Here is an 18,800-nt window from a genome sequence, read left to right as displayed (position 1 = left end):
ACTTATGAGCTCATCATACGAATATGAGGATGATCATAGTCCTGGCAATGAATGCTCAAAAAAGTGTACAGAAGGAAAAGTTTGGAAGACAATTTTTGACCCCGCAGTTCTGTTTAGGGCAGTAAGGAGGTGAACATATCAAAAGTCCCCACCCCTACCACCTGTGCTAAGAGGGTGGGGGTGGTTCAAAGGTCCTTTTTTTTGGATACTCGCAAATAACTCGAAAAACTATGCATCTTACGGACATCACTGTTCGATACAAAATTGAAGCTTACATGATTTCCTACAATATTCATATCACAATTTTTTCTATATCTCATAGTTTTCGAGATATCCGAAATTTTTGACCCCACAGTTCTGTCAAGAATAGTAAGGAGGTAAACATATCAAAAATCCCCACCCCTACCCACAGTGCTAAGGGGGTGGGGGTGGTTTGGAGGTACCATTTTTTGGTTTATCGCATAAAACTCAAAAACTATGTATCTTAAGGACTTAAGTGTCATATAACAAATTAAAGCTTACATAATTTCCTACAATATTCATCCTTCAACTTTTTTTAAATCGCCTTTAGTTTTCGAGATATCCGCTCCTGAATGTGTGACATTTTTGAAAAAAACACGTCTGTCACCAATTGTTTTCTATGTTTGCTCTTATAACTTTATAAAAATTGATGGGAAAATCCGTGCTTATTATAAGCTTATAAGGCATTGAATTCTATCTCAATTTTATGTATAATTTAACGCTTTACAAATTTCCCTTCACCTTTTGCAATAGCTTTAGTGTTGTGTGTGAAATCTCCATTTTTGCTACAAAAAGCCAATTGACAATGGAATTGGAGGGAATGTTTGAACAAAATTTTTGACTTTGCAGCTTTGTTGATACTAGTTAGGAGGAGAACATATCAAGAGTCCCCATTCCTAACTGATGTGCTAAGGGGATGAGGGTGGTTAAAAATTTGCATTTTCAGCGTTTTGCTACCACGCTAATAACTTGAGAACAATGCATTTAATCGACATAACTAACTGTTCAAAAATAAAGCTTGATAAATTCTCTACACGTTTTGTTCTGTGGAGTTTTGTGATATTCCTAACGTTATTTTAATTGTTCAAATAACAGCTTTTTATCCAATGTTTTGCTCTTTCGGGGCTTATAACTCTCCAACAATGCAACATAAAAACTGACGATTATCGTACGTTTGTAGAGAATTAATATCTCTTTTCATGGTGTGCTATTCCAAGTTTTCCTTTCATTGTTATAGCAGCTTCAATGCAGGTGGTGGAATTTTCATTGCTGCAACAAGTGTTAACTCAGCGATTCCACACCTTCAACAGAGGTGATAAAGATGCGCACTTTTGCTATGTTCACCTACCAACTAGTCCAAATCAAGCCACAAAGTCAAAATTTGTGTCACAGACACGCACTTCAAATGGCATTGTCAAACGATCAATTGTTGCAGCAATGAAAATTTCACCCCTTACATTGAAGCTGCTATAACAATGAAAGGAAAACTTGAAATAGTGAAATAATACATTATTCCAAAGAGAATTTTATTCTATACAAACTTACGATAAGCATCAGTTTTTATGTTGCATTGTTGGAAAGTTATAAGCCGTGAAAGAGCAAATCATTGGATAAAATCTGTTATTTCAACAATTACTCACCTTCAAGAGCGAATATCTCGGGAACTGTTGGGAATAACACAAAACTCCACAGAACAAAAAGTGTAGAGAATTTATCAAGCTTTATTTTTGAATTATTAGTTATGTCGGTTGAACGCATTGTTCTCAAGATATGAGTGTGGAAGCAAAACGCTGAAAAATGCAAATTTTAAACCACCCTCATCCCCTCAGCACATGATTTAGGAATGGGGACTTTTGATATGTTCTCCTCCTAACTAGTCTCAACAAAGCTGCAAAGTCAAAAATTTTGTTTAAAACATTCCCTCCAATTCCATTGTCAATTGGCTTTTTGTAGCAAAAATGGATATTCTACACTCAACACTAAAGCTGCTGCAAATGACGTAGGGAAATTCGTAAAAGTGTGAAATTATACTTCAAATTGAAAAGAATTTGATGCTCTATGAGCTCATAATCAACATGGATTTTTTCCATCGATTTTTAAAAAGTTATAAGAGCAAAAATAGAAAAAAAGTGGCAAACGTGTTTTTTCAAAAATGTCACTCCTTCAAGAGCGGATATCTCGAAAACTAGAGGAGATATAAAAAAAGCTGTAGAATGAATATTGCAGGTAATTATGTAAGCTTTAATTTGTTATATAATAATCAAGTCCTTAAGATACATAGTTTTTGATTTTTATGCGATAAACCAAAAAATGGTACCTTTAAACCACCCCCACCCCCTCAGCACAGGGGGTGGGGGTGGGGACTTTTGATATGCTTACCTCCTTACTATCCTTAACAGAACTGTGGGGTCAAAAATTGTCTTCCCAACTTTTCCCTCTAAAACCTTTCCTTGACTGGACTAATAGACCATCAGATTCTTTTCAATTTGATGAATAATTCCACACTTTTACGCATTTCCCTACGACTTTTGCAGCAGCTTTAGTGTTGAGTGTAAAATCTCCAGTTTTGCAACAATAGACCAATTGACAGAGAAATTATGAAATTGGGATGAAAAGAAGTTTTGGACTGTAGTCTGTTTCTTTGTCCTGAAGTTGATTGTAAATGATAAATAAATAAATAAATCCGGATAGAGTGTTTTGAGCACAATTTTTGACTCTGCAGCTTTGTTGGTTAGGAGGAGAACATATTAAAAGGCCCATCCCTAGTCCATAAGCTGACGGGATGAGGGTGGTTTAAATGTTGCATTCTTTAGCTTTTTGCTTCCACGCTTATATATTGACAACAATGCATTCAACCAAGATGACTAACTGATCTAAAATTAAGTTTGATAAATTCCCTACAATTGCTGTTAAGTGGAATTTTGTTATATTTCCAATAGTTATTCGAGATATCCGCTCTTGAAAGTGTGGAATAATCCTTGTTGAAATAACAGATGATTTTTAGAACTTTCAGGGCTTATAACTCTCCAACAATGCATTGTAAAAATCAATGCTCATTGTGGGTTTGTAGAGCATTAAATTCTCTTCAATTTCATGTATTATTTCACTATTTGAAGTTTTCATTTCATTCTTATAGCAGCTTCAATGTAGGATGTTGAATTTTCAATGCTTCAACAAAAGTGATCATTTGACAATGGAATTTGAAGGGAATTTACTTTGAAGAAAATGTAAATGGTAACTGATCGCTGACAACTTTCCCTTGGATCATGTATTCTACATTACATTTTACACAATCTTAATATATATGGTCAGGGAAAACTTGAACAGAACTTAAACTAAAACTTATTCTATGGTATGGTGTAAAACTCTACATCACACAGGCTGGAACGGTTAACAGTAACGAAGCAATGAGTAACTAAGCGTCGCCACAAAGTAGAAGGAATCTTTCTTCTCTGTGGCGTCGCCAGCTTGTTTCACACAGGCTGGAACCGTTCACAGTAACAAGTCGGCACACAGGCTGGAACCGTTAAAAGTAACCGGTACCTGATCGCTGTCGACTTGCAAGCCTGTCGATGCTTGTTGACTCCTCCACTCCGTGCTCCGTCCTCCCAATCAATATCGGTCCCCTCTAGAGTCAGAGTGGTTGTGAGCGGCCAATGTTGGTAGCACTCTCTTCGACCTTCCCGCCAAGCAGAGGCCCTCTCCTCACCCTCCGCTCTTCACCAACTCACAACGCACTGCACTACACAATCACACTCTCTCACTCCTCACACAATCACACCCGCACTCGATCTCTCTCTCTCGCGTCATGCACACGTCATCCGTTTCCGTCACATCTCTGGATCAGTGCAGCGTGCAACACAATTGCAAGAGGAGTATGATGATGCGGAGGAAGAGAAGTAAAAGAGTGGGACGATACGGATGAAGTGGAGGAGGATGAGAAATAGGAAACGAAGAGGACGAGGAGAAGAAGGAGCAATAGAAGAGGATTAGGAGGATGGGGACGACAAGGAGAAGCAATGAGAGACGAAGAGTAAGTGGATGAGGAGGGTGGAGCAATAGGAGAAGTAGGAAGATGATGAGGAGGGAGGGGTGGAGGAGGCGGTGGAGGAGCATAAGGAATAGCAATAGGAGAAGAGTGAGAGGATGAGGAGAAGGAAGAGCAATAGGAGAAGAGTAGGAGGATGAGGAGGAGGACGAGGAGAAAAGAGTAGGAGGATGATAAGGAGGAGAAATAGGAGAAGAGTAGGAAGATGACGAGGAGGAGACGGAGAAGGGAGTACAATAGGAGAAGAACGATAGGATGAGGAGGAGAAGAAGAAGATTGGGAGGATGATGAGTAGGGGAAATAGGAGACGAAGATTAGGAGGTTGGGAAGCAATAGGAGAAGAAGATGAGGTGAAGAAGGAGGAACATCTGAGTATGAGGAGGTAGATGAGAATGACCACAAGGAGAAATAGAGGAGGATGAGGACACCGATTTAAAAAAAAATAGAAGAGGAGGTGGAGCAAGAGAAGGAAGTGTGAAGGGGTAGAGGAAAAACGAATGTCGAAGGGAAGAGAGAGTGGCAGTGAGAGGAGACAGAGGTGAAAGAGGATGAACGATATCATATCACACTGAACATTGTATAGAAATTGAAGGGCATGTCAATGTAGAAGGCGGCGAAGAAGGTGGAGGATCCATGGATGATGAACAGAAGAGGACAAGAAGAGGATGAGTGATAGATGCCATGCTAGAGTGCACAGTGCATAGAAATTGAAGGGCAGGACGGACAGTTAAGAAGGAGGAGGAGGAGGTGATGGTGGAGAAGAGTGAGAACAGTGCTACTGTGAGAGAATGAGAGAAGTATGATAATAGGAACAGGCTGTGTGTGTGTGTGTGTGTGAGAGAGAGAGAGAGAGAGAGAGAGATTATATAGTGAGAGAGGAAAAATTAAAAAGCATTATCAGAGAGATGGGAGATATGAGAGAATGAAAAGAGTGAGAGACAGTTGGAGAGATAAAAGTGAGTGAGAGACTGTGACTTTCGTGGAGAATTAAGGGGAAGAGAAACCGTACGATGGAACAGAGAGATACAATTCGTAAGAGAGGAAAAATGAGAAATGCATAACAGAGACAATGACTGAGATTAAAAAGAGGGAGAAGGGAGAGAAATAACAAGAGAGACAAAAAGGAAACTATGAAATATGACCGAAGAGGACATAGGACAACACCCTATCATGAACTTGATACAGAGATTTTTGGGCACTGTTACATGTATTCGAAAACACCAAGCGCTCACAATAAAAAGTATAAAATGTTATTTCCAAACATCAACAAAACTCTTTGTAAGATCTACTTGTCTTTGTAACATCAAATTATTCTGTTTTTAATTGCACATAAACTTGAGGAATTCAACTACAGGACCCTCTCTGCTCTCTAGGCCCGACTGTTCAATTGAAGATAAATTTGAAAATATTGTAAAGTTCGAAAACCATTTTTTCAAAAATGAAAATTTGTATTAATTTGAAAACTGTACAATTTATGTCTAATAATAAATCTAATTCATGGCACAATAAGTTATTAACGTTATTGATTTTTTCATTGAAAATGGAAGGGCTGAAAGACTGATTACCACATAATATACTGTACAGTCAGTTGTAAGGGGTGAGTACAGTCATAGAATAAAGCAAACTGTGAAAGTTTTCTTTGGTACAATACAGAGAGTTTTTCTTGTATTGCATAGAAATCGAAATAGCGAAATGAAGATGAACTGTTCAATGAAAAGCTTCAGCCAGTTTTTAATAGGGTTGATATTTTCCATCGAAAAAATCAAATCTATTGACTATTTGCTGCCTACAATAAACTAGTTAAGAAAAATCATCAGACTAGACAACATACAATCAGCCACGCGCTATTCTTGTAGCGATGTCCTAATGACCTACTTTCGTCAGCATATTGTGCTAATGAAATACTATTGAGACAAATAAACAATTAAACTTTGGTAACGCAGCTAAATGATACGTTGGCAATCGAAAAGTAGATAACAGACGAAAATTTTTCCAACAATTTCAAAGTTACGTCACCGCTCCCGCCAACACGAATTGATCTGAGATGCGCGCTGCACCGCTACTACCAACCTGACGACGAAAAATAGCACTAAATGCTGGTTGGAATGGAGACGCAGATAGGTGAACGCCCCACCATTTGCTTTGCTCGTCGCGTATGTGTGCTCAACACACATGACAACATAATAATGTAAGTTGAGTACTTGAAGGTCGTCGCTACAAAGTCTGCTCTGCTCTGCTCTGCTCTGATGCCAGTTTACTAGCTTCGATTGTTCGATAGTTTTATTGGGTCCCTTCCCCGCCAGTCAATAACCCCCCCCCTTCCCAACAACTACTGATTCAACCAGCAAATCTTCGCCAATTATCACTTGCTGAAAATTACACGAACGAGCTGTCAACTCAACAACTCACACTCTGTCCATGAAGTAGGCTTCTTGGACAGACAACTTTGGAAGAACTCTCCCACAATTATTCTATTTGTTGCTTCAAATACTTTTCTTTGTGGCTTTGTACAATATAGGCTACTGTAGGTTGTAGGCCTCAAAACAACTAAATTCAATAGTAAAAACACGCGGTTTTGTACATTATTTTTTTAGATTTCATTTTTTAAACACGAGAATAGAATTTAATCATTTTTAAACATTTAAAATGATTCATTATTTACACTTATTGTATTATTTGAAAACCAGTATTTATTTATACTTTGTTTATAAAGTGTTTAACCATAGAGCAGAGATACCATTATTTTCATTATTACTTATTGATTATTTGTCTCTGGTTTAACCTAGAGTGATAAGAATGCAGTTCGTGTAGAACACACCACTTATATTTTAAAGTCTCATTCCATATTTTTTTCCTAATTTCTAACAAAATTTTTCTAAGAAACAAAACTTGCGCTAGAATAACTGGGAATAGCATTCATTGCAGATGAGATGAAGCTCTCAAAAAATGCTAACAAGAATCTGGCTGAATCAAGGTCTGAAGGAACGTAATCACCTTCCAATTGTTTCTTTGCGCTATCCTCAACTCTCTACATCCTTATTAACATCTACCGATCTACCAAGACAAATATAATACCTACTGATCTGATTAATGAGGCAAAAAATCCATGGGATAGCAGAGAAATCTATTATATCCAGCAGAAAAATAATAAAGTCAAGGACGATGCTAAATTCAAGATTTGGTGAACTGATTTGGTTTTACACTCTAAGAATAGGGGAGCGGAGAGCGGGGGAATTTCCCGCGCCATGCTATGTATTTAAACACCAATAATTTTACGAATTTCATCACAATGTCAGTTATTCGCTTGATTTACGAATCTAGTCTGAAGTCTTCTTACTTTTCACAATACGGTAAATGAATTTAAACTTCTACGTTTATTCATCAATCATCACCACTACTACATGCTACAGGATTACGCTGATAAAATCACTATACTTGAGGTAATTTTTGCTTAAAGAACATCCCTGCCTTTTGTGATACTGTAGCCTAAATGTGATGTATAACAACATTTAGCCACTTGTGGGAAAGGCTAAAGAAGAGTTTATTTTTAGTATCGAGGGAAATGTGAAAACCCATTTTTTTAGTACTGAGAGAAGTGATTAACCATCAGGGAGGAGTGTTGACTCTAACTGCCAGAGCTACCGTAAGAAAGGGGATAGTTCAAGATGAAGTTCCACAAGCTGTCAGTTATGAGCTTAAAAATAATTTTCCGGTGGTTTGAAGATCACCTAAAACCGGTCAATTCGTCTCTCATCTTCAACCCCCTGATTAACCAAACCAAATTCAAGCCTGCGTCACTCAAGCGAGCATTATTTTGAATCAAAAGTGGAAAATACTACCAAAGGTTTACCAAGTTCACAAACAATAAGAAAATTGCTTGTATCTTTTTGTAATAAATATACGTATAAATATGTCACAATACAGGTTCAGTATGAATGTTAGAGATAATTTCCTATATACTGCAATATTTCATCAATACGATCAAAGTCAGAATAGTCTCAACATACTGCTCTGATTCATGTTGTAGACTAGAAATATCTGGCGATTTATTGCAACAGCTAACGTTCAAAAGAAAATGCAAATAAACAGTTGTAAAAGCAACGCGAATAGGAAGGAAACAGTCGATCACGTGTTTGCAACAGCGGAACGCGCTGCAATAAAGCTTCTGCTTTCTGCCGGCTTTCCTCGTATGTCGTATCTGTGCTGTGTCTTCCGCATATCTCTGCTCTGTGGCCTTCACTCGGCTTTCGTCAATTTGGAAAAAGTAGTCGATAGGGCGACATCGTCTCGGCGACAGTTCGAGTTCGAAATCGAGTCTTTCTAGTCGGCAGACTGCATTTTTGCATCCGAAACTGATCGATTTGCCGCCACTGCGCACAACGCATGCGCAAACAGCTACAGATACCGTGGCATGTTATCGACGTGCGTCGCAGTAAACATGATAAACGATGCGATAACAATGATGAGAGATTAATAATAATATTTATTCTTGCATTTACATTACATTAAACGTTTTTTTTTTAGATTTGATGAGGAACTAACATAGCATCTAATATTAACAACTATGGATAATTTCAAGAAATTGTTGAGTGCTCGAGAAATAAGATTTGAGAATACCGAACAGTAGATTTTTATGAATGAGTTCACAACTAATTAGTATTCTAAGGATTTGTAAAAATGTAAAATGGGAGTATAAGAAATAAGTGGATGCTAAATTTCGTTAATGAGATTATAACAAATATTTTCAAGGCTCTGTTAAACAAAAGACACATCTAGTAAATTCGTAAATATGAACTTTTCACTCGAAAATCATCACACTTCAAGTGATTTAAAAGATTGATGAGTTTAAATTTAAAACATTTGAACTAAGACATTCCTCAAGGTATAAAAATAATTAAAGGTTTAAATTATTATTATTTAACACTCTCCCCTCAAATTTATAAATTCAGCACCCCATAAATTTGACACACATCCGATCTTTTTTCTATAATTTCACTCTTTAATAATTAATTTTAAAATTGATTCGTCCGTTGTAACATTTGTAGAGCTGTTGATTAAATTACTATTTTTCGTAATAAATTCATCCGAAGTACTATTTTATCTTCATTTATTGTGAATTTATTACATTAAATTATTTTGTATTGGAAAATTGGGGTGATTTTATAGGAAGCATAAACGTATGGTTTCATTGTGCTACAATATGAGAAAATCAAAGATTGGTGTCCTTTCTTTCATCTGCGTGTCTAATTGACAGTAATAAACCAAAGTTCATAACTGGGTTGACTATAAGATCAAAACTTTTAGTAAATCATTCTTCATGATAATGCAGTGTCATATTCAAGAAAATGAATAAAAAAGTGACGTCAAGTATAGTAGCTGAGCGAAAAAACGATACATTGAACAAATTGCTTTGAGAGATCAAAAACATATATAATATGTGGATGTTTTCTTTTTAACGGATTTTCAATTATCGATGAGTGAATTATCCTATTATATTAAGCGAGCAATTTCTGTATTTATATATCTGGTTATTTATGTTTAACGGATCTCGAAAATGGCTCTAACGATTTTCACGAAATTTGGAACATAGTAGGTTTATGATAAAAAAAAATCGATTGCACTAGGTCTCATCCTTGTAAAAACTCAAACGACATTACAAGGTTTCATCCTTGGCTGAAACAGCTGTGGATATTAAAAAAGTGAGTGAGCGAGTGAGTATGTGAAAAATCAAAATATCGCATCCCCGAAATTCATAAGATGACATAGCCAGCTGTGAAATATGAACTCGATCATTTTAGAGAACTGTGTTCTGTTTATCAATAAATAAAAATAACGAGCGAAGCTCAGTGCCCCGATATTCATACTTGAAGCATCATTGGCTTCAAGCCAAGAGATACTCAATGTGAGGACTAGCAAATTTATGAGCACGTTAAATAATGAAGCAGTTGCTGTTGTAAGTATCCTATTCTATTAGTAATTAGTATTCAATTTGAAAAATAATTATTCAAATAAATAACTGAATGCAGACTGAATCATTTTCTGTTCAATTTCAGAGAGATGTCTCAAATTTAGCAACCTTATCTGTAGTAAGATTCAACCCAAAACTGTCAGCGCTAGTTCAATGGTAAGTATTGGTGTTATTTCATAAGGAATGCTGACAGTTTGAAGAGAATGTCACTACAGGTTGCTCAGTACTACCCCGACGAAGCTTCACGTCCTACTTATTGGCATTTATTTAGTTTTTCTCTCAGTTTTAACGATAATATATTTTTAGATAAAATTACAATAGCGATTATCTTATTTTCTGCTGAAGATGGGAATGTTATTATGTCACTCTTTGATTATACAGTCCCATATAGGAAATACATCTTATGCTAGCTTTTCTCAATTATCATACTCTCATAATATAAGTGTGCCACTTGTTCACATCAAATTTATATTAACCTATATAAATGTTATATTAAATATACATTTTATAAAAGATCTTTGAGATTTCAAAAAGGATTTAGGAATATATAGATGAAGGATTTAATCAATTGAAACAAACGATATTTCATTTTGAATGGTTTACCCTGTATTTCCTTTTAAAAACATAACAAATGCAAAATACGAAATTGAGATTTTCTTATTTTACCGTTCCACAAAAATATCCTAACGACTATCATGCACAAAAATTGGGTGCAGAACAGAAGAAAGTTGATTGGAATGAATGAAGTCAAAATCAAGCTACTGAGACTGAATGAGAAGAAAGATTTAGCAGAGGTACTCATTATAAGAAGGAGAAAGATTAATAGTAGAATGCTCAAAAAGGTGTATTCTAATTGAATTGGAAATTATTTCAATAATTGAAAATGAGGAGGAAATACTGTATTACATGGAATACTTTATTATAACTGTTTTGAAGAGAATAAATTAGCCTACTTGAAGTAATATTAATTTATAATAGGGTTAAATTTCAAAAATATTGATAGAATGTTTGCAAATTTGAAGGGATTGAAAAACTATCAAAATTATAAAAGTGTAATTCAAAAGAATATTCAGAAAAAGCAAGAATTATGAAGAGGGAAGAACATATAGAATGAATGGAATGCTATTGTTTTTATAGACACTTTTTAAACAGGATTATACAACCCTCTTCAATTCGAATACCATTTAAAGAAGATGCTCGAACAAGGAACTGGGAATGTAATTTATAAAGGTGCGTACAGATTTACTCGCCGTGAACATGAGCAATTCACTTTTAATCAGCTGATGCCAAGGTTTCTATAACTGTATCTTACCGTTTCTGTAAAAATACAGATATAATCAGCTGATTAAAAGTGAATTGCTCATGTTCGCGGCGCGTATATCTGTACGCACCTTTATAAAGGAAGGAGTTGGCTTATACCACAGCCACCTCTAATACAAGGCCCCGACCTACGATATTGCAACGTCAAAGCGTAGGCTTAGAATCTAATACATGATTGGCGAAAAATATTTTAAAAAATACCAGCTGATCTTTTTCACCAATCGTGTAATAGATTCTAGGCCTACGCTGCGACGTTGCAATATCGTAGGCCGGGGCCTTGTATTAGAGGTGACTATGCTTTATTTGCTTATACAAGTACGGGATGGGAAATTCACGAATGACGCATCATCACGTCTGAACTACTCAACTGATTAACTTGAAATTTTGCCTATAGATTCTTAATTTACCGAGGATGGTTATAGGCCTATTTTGAATTCTTCAAGATTTCAGTAGGTCAAGTTTTCAGTTTGTCAAGTTTTTAATTAGACCCTTGTGGGGAACGGGTTACCTACTAGATAAAAGTGAATTGCTCATGTTCGTGGCGCGTATATCTTTACGCACCTTTATAAAGGAAGGAGTTGGCTTATACCACAGCCACCTCTAATACAATGCCCCGACCTACGATATTGCAACGTCGCAGCGTAGGCCTAGAATCTAATACATGATTGGCGAAAAATATTTAAAAAAATACCAGCTGATCTTTTTCACCAATCGTGTAATAGATTCTAGGCCTACGCTGCGACGTTGCAATATCGTAGGCCGGGGCCTTGTATTAGAGGTGACTATGCTTTATTTGCTTATACAAGTACGGGATAGGAAATTCACGAATGACGCATCATCACGTCTGAACTACTCAACTGATTAACTTGGAATTTTGCCTATAGATTCATAATTTACCGAGGATGGTTATAGGCCTATTTTGAATTCTTCAAGATTTCAGTAGGTCAAGTTTTCAGTTTGTCAAGTTTTTAATTAGACCCTTGTGGGGTACGGGTTACCTGATAGATAAAAATGAATTGATTCAATGTAAACTGGTATAAACGAAGATCTAATACAGAAACAATACGGAAACTGAAATTAAATCATCATACTGTGTCTCAAACTGGAATTCACTTAATTTGCCAAAAATATCAGCAAAATCAATGCAAGAAATGCCTGTAACTAGATACAACGATAAAAACTCGTTGAATAGTTAGTTATTGATATAGTGGAACATCTGATAAAAAAAAACACTGATTTCATTGTCAATTCAACTTCATCAATAAATTATTTTATAGTACTGCAGTTTTGTGTTGAAACCAAATCCAGTACAGCTGGAGAAGTGTTTATAATCAATGGATAAGAATAATTATTGAACTTATCGTTGTTATGTTATATATTGACGTTGTCTATGCTGTAAAGGCTTTTCGACAATAAAATTTTATTTATTTTATTTTTATTTATTTATAGAATAATCACAGTACAACTCAACAATAAATAACATAGGGAAACAAAGAACTGTTAAAAATATGAGTAGAAATCAACAGGGATGAAAGAAATTCAACTCAATTGACCATAAGACAAAAAATAAAACGTCTTTAGCGATGACTGACAATTTATACATACAAGTCCAGATATTTTTTATGTCATGAATACAATCTCAATTAGGCGGAAACTTTGATTAAACATAGAATTAAGTTCATAGAACAATCATTCTAACAAACCAACCCTAAAGGAATAGCTAGCTGTGCCATACTAAATTGAAGAAATTAATAAAAACAATACAAAAACCTTTTAGTACCCTTTATTATTAGAAAAAATAAAATATTTCAACGACTAGTTTCGCCCCAAATTAAGATCATTTTCAAGTTGAAATGTAGAAAATAAATAAACAAATAATCTACATTTCAACTTCATAATGACCTACCTTAATTTGGGGTGAAACTAGTCGTTGAAATATTTCAAAGTTTTTAATAATAAAGAGTACTACAAGGTTTTAATATTGTTTTTATTAATTTGTACAAAAGTAGCCCATTCAAGTGAAGTGTTTTTAAAAATTGAAGAAATAACCCTATCTTCAAATAGCAAGTGAAAACTAATTCCAGATCTTGTAATTAACTTAATTTAACAGGTTAATAATGCAAGCTCAAGTCAAGCCATGAACTTCCTCAAGAAATATGAATGTTCTTTAATCCAAGGTCAAGGAGAAAATCTGTTACAGCATACAGGAATATAGTTTTCAACGCTATAGTCGGCAAACAGCTATAAAGTCTCTGGATGGCATTGGAAAGCCCACAATCAAAAAACTTCAACGTAGAGTACCTACCCAGATACTCCATTGCTTCATGATAATGGCAATCTATGATTGCCAAGTATACATACATTGTTTTGCAAATGTTTGAGCAATCGAGTACTTTGCATTAATTAATAGAATTACTGCGATTCATATTAAATTTGATTAATGAAATTACTATAATAGAACACAAGAATATTGTCTGAAAATATGACCAATTTATTAGAATATTACAAAAATGTTTCAACACCTGTGGTGTCATGAATTATCACACTGAAGATGACACCAGGGGTATTGAAACATGGTTGTAACTTTTTAATAAATTCGTGATATTTTTAGACAATATTCTAGTGTTTTGATGTGAATAAATATCCCAAAAACAGTATCTGAAATCAAATTACTAGTTATCTTTTATTGGTAATATTTTCTATCTTTCAAAATTCAAACTACACATTTTCCATTTAAATAAGAGATGCGTCCACCCAATGCTAGGAATGCGAGTAAGTATTGATATTTAGTTAGGCGAGCTAAACTATTTAGCGGTGGAGAATTTAGATGGGAGAGGGGGAAGGGCTTGAGCCTAATGCAATTAGGTGTCATTCCACTGGAGGGAGCGACCTCTACTCTACGCTACTCTTTTGTCTGTCCTTGTCATGACAGTGTGACACTACACTCATATTCACTACAAACTGTCAGCATCGGTCAAATCGGAAACATTAATGTTACTATGTAAAGAATGCTGACTATTTAACGTGAATGTGACATTAGCCACTATTGACATTTTACTGTTTCTCACATGAGTCGTCTCACACTCCAATACACTGGTCTATGCACGCCAATTCATGCATGTACTGCATTTATCCCATCAGTGATGATATACATACGCGTTGATCTAATTAGACTGGATGCACATGTCAAATCAACACTACTCCGTACTGTCAATACACATTGTATATATCGAGAAATAAAAATAAAAATCCAAGTACTCTTTTTTTACTCAAGTTCAAGTCTAAGTACACTTTTTTACTTACAACATTGAGAGTAAACACGAGATTATCATTTTTATTCCTTGATAATAAAGAGTAGCCCTAGCCAAAACGTTAACATTATATTATATCTATGTTGCAAGGTTACTATAACAAATAAAATATCATTTCATTTCTTGAAAGTTGATGAATGAGAAAATTTAAACCAAACAAGAAAACGTAAAACAAAATGACCCAACTTGAAATCCTAAACTTTTGAAAAGGGGGGCAATTTCAAAAACAAGAAATATGAACTTAGCAGCCTTCACTTGACTAACAACTCAGATCATTTCGGATCACCAATCATTATTAATATCGACAGTTGGGAGATTCTCTCAGTGGGGTTAGAATTTGTGTTCAGAGAGTTTCATAAAAAATATTTTGGACCTTGGGGTATAATTTGTCTGGAGAGTTTCGTATAGCGAATCTACAAAGTGTCCAAGTCAATGAAGAATCATAAAAACGATTTCCATAATTATCCTAACTGGCTCCAAGTTAATTTTATATATATCTCTCGGATTTCTTGTTATTCTCGGAATCGTGTATATTCTTATTCAGTGTAACCTACTGAGAGACATCAATCGATATAATCATCAATTGATTTGGAGACTTCTTAACAATACCTAAAATTCTAGTTGCCACGCTAAATGTGCTAAATTTTCTGAAGTTTATAAAAAATTTCAGTAAGCTTAATTCGGTAAATAAATTAATTTAAAAAAAATTTTGTTACTTGTGTGAAACGACATTTCACTATTCGATTTACAACTAACTTTGAACTATTGGAAAAAAATATTCCAAAACATTTAATTAACGAAATCTCAAGGTTTAATTTCTGATAAAATAAATATAATTATTCCTATTTTGATTATTTCTTTGACAATTTTTGTATGGTCACCTTTAATTGAAGATTCTCGTTTTACATCACATCTGTGCCATCTTGTACTATCTGAAAGTCGATCTTCTGTACTTTAGAAGAAATTTCCAAACAAGAAAACTATTATAGAAAAGAGACAATGACAACATTTTCATATTTACTTCAATATTTTGATGAGTCCAAAACCTGGAAATATTCTAGGAGAATGAGACACACTTCTGCATTCTAATCAATAACTTTAACTGTGAATCAACGTAAATTTTAAATTATATCCACTTCAAATTAAATAAGCATTACGAAAGTATTTGGATAGATACATAATGACTGACATACCTGGATATTTTTTCTTGTGCGCCGCATCAACTTCCTTTGCAAGCTGAAAGTATTTGTCCTTGATATCCTTTTCCATGCTTTTCCACATGCATCCAAGTCTGCAAAAAGATAAAACTATATTGAAATAACAAGAGCGTAGCCAGTTCTTAGTTGAGATCAATGATCTTGGCGTTAGTATGTTCGACGATAACTACCGAATGCTTTGACAGATCGATGTCAAATTCTAAGCAATACTATTAGAATCATTCTACAAATCTAGTTCGCACTTGAAACGTAATTTTCTTCAAAATGTTATAAAGGGAGGGGTTTTCTTATACATGTACGGGATACGAAATACATGTTTGACGCATCAACACGTCTGAACTAATGAACTGATCAACTCAACATTTTGTTCTTCAATGTTCCTTTCCATTACGAACTGCTTGTTAATAATATCTTTTAAATACTTTAATTACGACATAGCAGTCAGATTTTTTTAAATAAAAGCTATTAGCTTCTACTCATGTTTGTGGAAAGCTTTCGGACACTAGGCCCTTTTTCAATACAGTTTAACAGTTGAAAGTTTAACAGTTGAAAAAGGGACTAGTGTCCGAAAATACTCCACAAACGTGAGTAGAAGCTAATAGCTTTTATTTATAAAAATCTGACTGCTATATCGTAAAGTATTCAAATGTGATCAACATTTTGCATAAGATTTGTGATTTAAATTTCATGTCCAACCAATCAGAGCTTTCTCCAAGTGAATCCGTGGCGTATTTGGTAGCACGCCTCATACCTGACTCATGAATGAAAGGTTGCGGGTTCAAGATTAATCAAACTACTTCTTTTTAATAATTTTCAACTCTGATAAAGATTATATTATACAAGTAATTTTGTTATAATAATAAATAATAGTTATTGAATACTTTTTGATGTTTCCTGGACATAAGGAGATTGCATATTTTTACAATACAAAATGTTCCCCAGAGCAAAGCACCGGTTACCTGTTAGTCTATATAAATAAAAATGAATATCTGTGTGTTTGTTTGTTCCCTATAGACTTGAAAACTACTTGACAGAACGGCATGAAACTTTGAAATATGTTGTATGAGTATTGGAGATGGTTTCTGACCAGAAATTTTAATAGGGGGGAGGGGCTAATAATAATGATTTTATTAATCAATTTTACAGGCCTATATTTTCGAAATTGTCGGCCGAGCGGCTACCGAAGAACAGAAAGATGATCATGATTCAAGATCATATTGTGATATGATTTAGCAACTAAAGTTACCAGCTGTAATAAACACGTCACTCTGTGATAAATTGTGTACTGGTATTAAAACGTTGTTTAGAGTTGAAGTGTAGTTGTTAGGCACCAGCTGTAGATAATGGTTCCTTAGAAGACCTATACAAGTAATTATTACTCCCCTATCATTGAGAAACTGGAAAATGTTGGGAAAATTATTCACCTCATGAAAGAGAGTTGTTCATATTGTATACATTAATTACTGAAGAATGACAGAATAATTTACTTTTTTTTAAATTTAGATTAGCTTATATTCATCCTAAAATGGAAGATGGAATTCGGACATCGCATATTTTCTGGACCATCTATTGAAATCAACAACTATGAAAACATTAAATTCATCTTTGAAACACTGACTTAACCTATCTATTTTTTTTTAATTCAACACTTTACTGATAGACATTACTACCAATTGATTGATTGGAATATGTTTTCGGAATAATAAATTCTGCATGACTAAGCACATAGAAAATCCGTATTGAGATTTAAATGAAAATAATGATAGTCAGATAAATTTCATGATTCACCAAATAAAGTCAAGTGTGGCATGAGATACATTGACTTTTTGGCGGTACGAAGTTCGCCGGGTAAGCTACTTTCACATAAAACTCACATATTTCCTAGCCGGATATTTAGCTTTCCGAATGAGAGAAATTTTCAGAAGGAGGACATTATCCAAATCTAACAGAATTTTTTATTTCAAAGAAAAAACTCCTCAGCGATTAAACAACTGATAGAATAAAATCAATAGTAAATATCAGGTTCCATTCTGTTAATTTGATCGTTTTCTAAACTCAAGTTTTTGAGAGATATAATCCTCATAATGTAACATCAAATTGTGAAACTACTTCTCAACATAGTTTCTCTTCTAAAAATAAATTTCAATCTGTTTCTGAGTCTCCAAGTTGAGCTCTAAAAAAATATATAGTAAATATCAGGGTCCATTCTGTTGATTTGATCTTTTTCAAACTCATGTTTCTGAGAGATATAAATCTCATAATCTTTGTAACATCATTTTGTGGAACTACTTTTTAGCATTATTTCTCTTCTACAAATTAATTTTACATTGTTTCTGAGCCTCCAATTGAGCTCTAATGTTACAAAATCTCTCAAATCATCAATAATTTATTATTATTTTTTCAAATTTCTATAAGCCAGCTCTCATCTTTCTTATTTATTGATTGATTGATTGATTCATACAAGTACATCATCAAAAATGATAGGGTGAGAAAAAATAAGGTAACCTTGTGCTATTCCTCTCCCAAATTTAGATAAGGTTACACATAGTCACCTAATACTGATGTCCTTGTTGCTTTCTTTGGGAAATTCTCCGGCAAGTTTGCGGCGGAAATCATTGGCGAACAACATGAATGCATTGGGTGGTCGAGGAATTTTCTGATCTTTCGAGTCCTGACGCAGATCACGCATGTTGGCCACCTTCACCTGCAATTCAATATGACACATTACGACTTTTATAAATTAATTAATTTTTAAAGTTGAACAATTATTAACACAGCCTTATGGGGAGAAGGGACGCCTCTTCTCCAAACTGGCTCACCAAGGTGGGAGGATGCAGACTATCTGTACTGCAAATGGCTAATATCATGAATAGACTCAAGCAAGTGTTTTTCTGTGAGGATACCAGTCTTACTCT

The 18,800-nt window shown here is 34.6% G+C and overlaps 1 protein-coding gene across 6 annotated transcripts in view; it reads right to left on the bottom strand.

Moving 5' to 3' along the window:
* Positions 1–18,800, bottom strand: part of LOC111057854 (sex-determining region Y protein) — a 124,813-nt gene that overhangs the window by 101,513 nt on the left and 4,500 nt on the right. For 5 of the 6 annotated variants that reach the window (XR_005572474.1, XR_005572475.1, XM_039437723.1 and 2 more), the window contains 2 exons: positions 18,438–18,589; positions 15,862–15,959 (listed from right to left, as the gene is read on the bottom strand). Coding sequence is in view for 3 of the 6 variants with exons in the window: in XM_039437723.1 (XP_039293657.1) it covers positions 15,862–15,959; positions 18,438–18,589 (250 nt within the window). In the remaining 3 variants the exon portion in view is untranslated. Of the gene's footprint in view, positions 1–15,861; positions 15,960–18,437; positions 18,590–18,800 lie in introns of those variants that run through there. The other variant, XM_039437721.1, reaches the window with a different exon arrangement.

The sequence above is a fragment of the Nilaparvata lugens genome, chromosome 11 (genome assembly GCF_014356525.2).
Source record: "Nilaparvata lugens isolate BPH chromosome 11, ASM1435652v1, whole genome shotgun sequence".
Taxonomy (NCBI): domain Eukaryota; kingdom Metazoa; phylum Arthropoda; class Insecta; order Hemiptera; family Delphacidae; genus Nilaparvata; species Nilaparvata lugens.
Note: the sequence above shows the minus strand (reverse complement) of the source record. Positions and strands in the feature narration are given on the sequence as shown.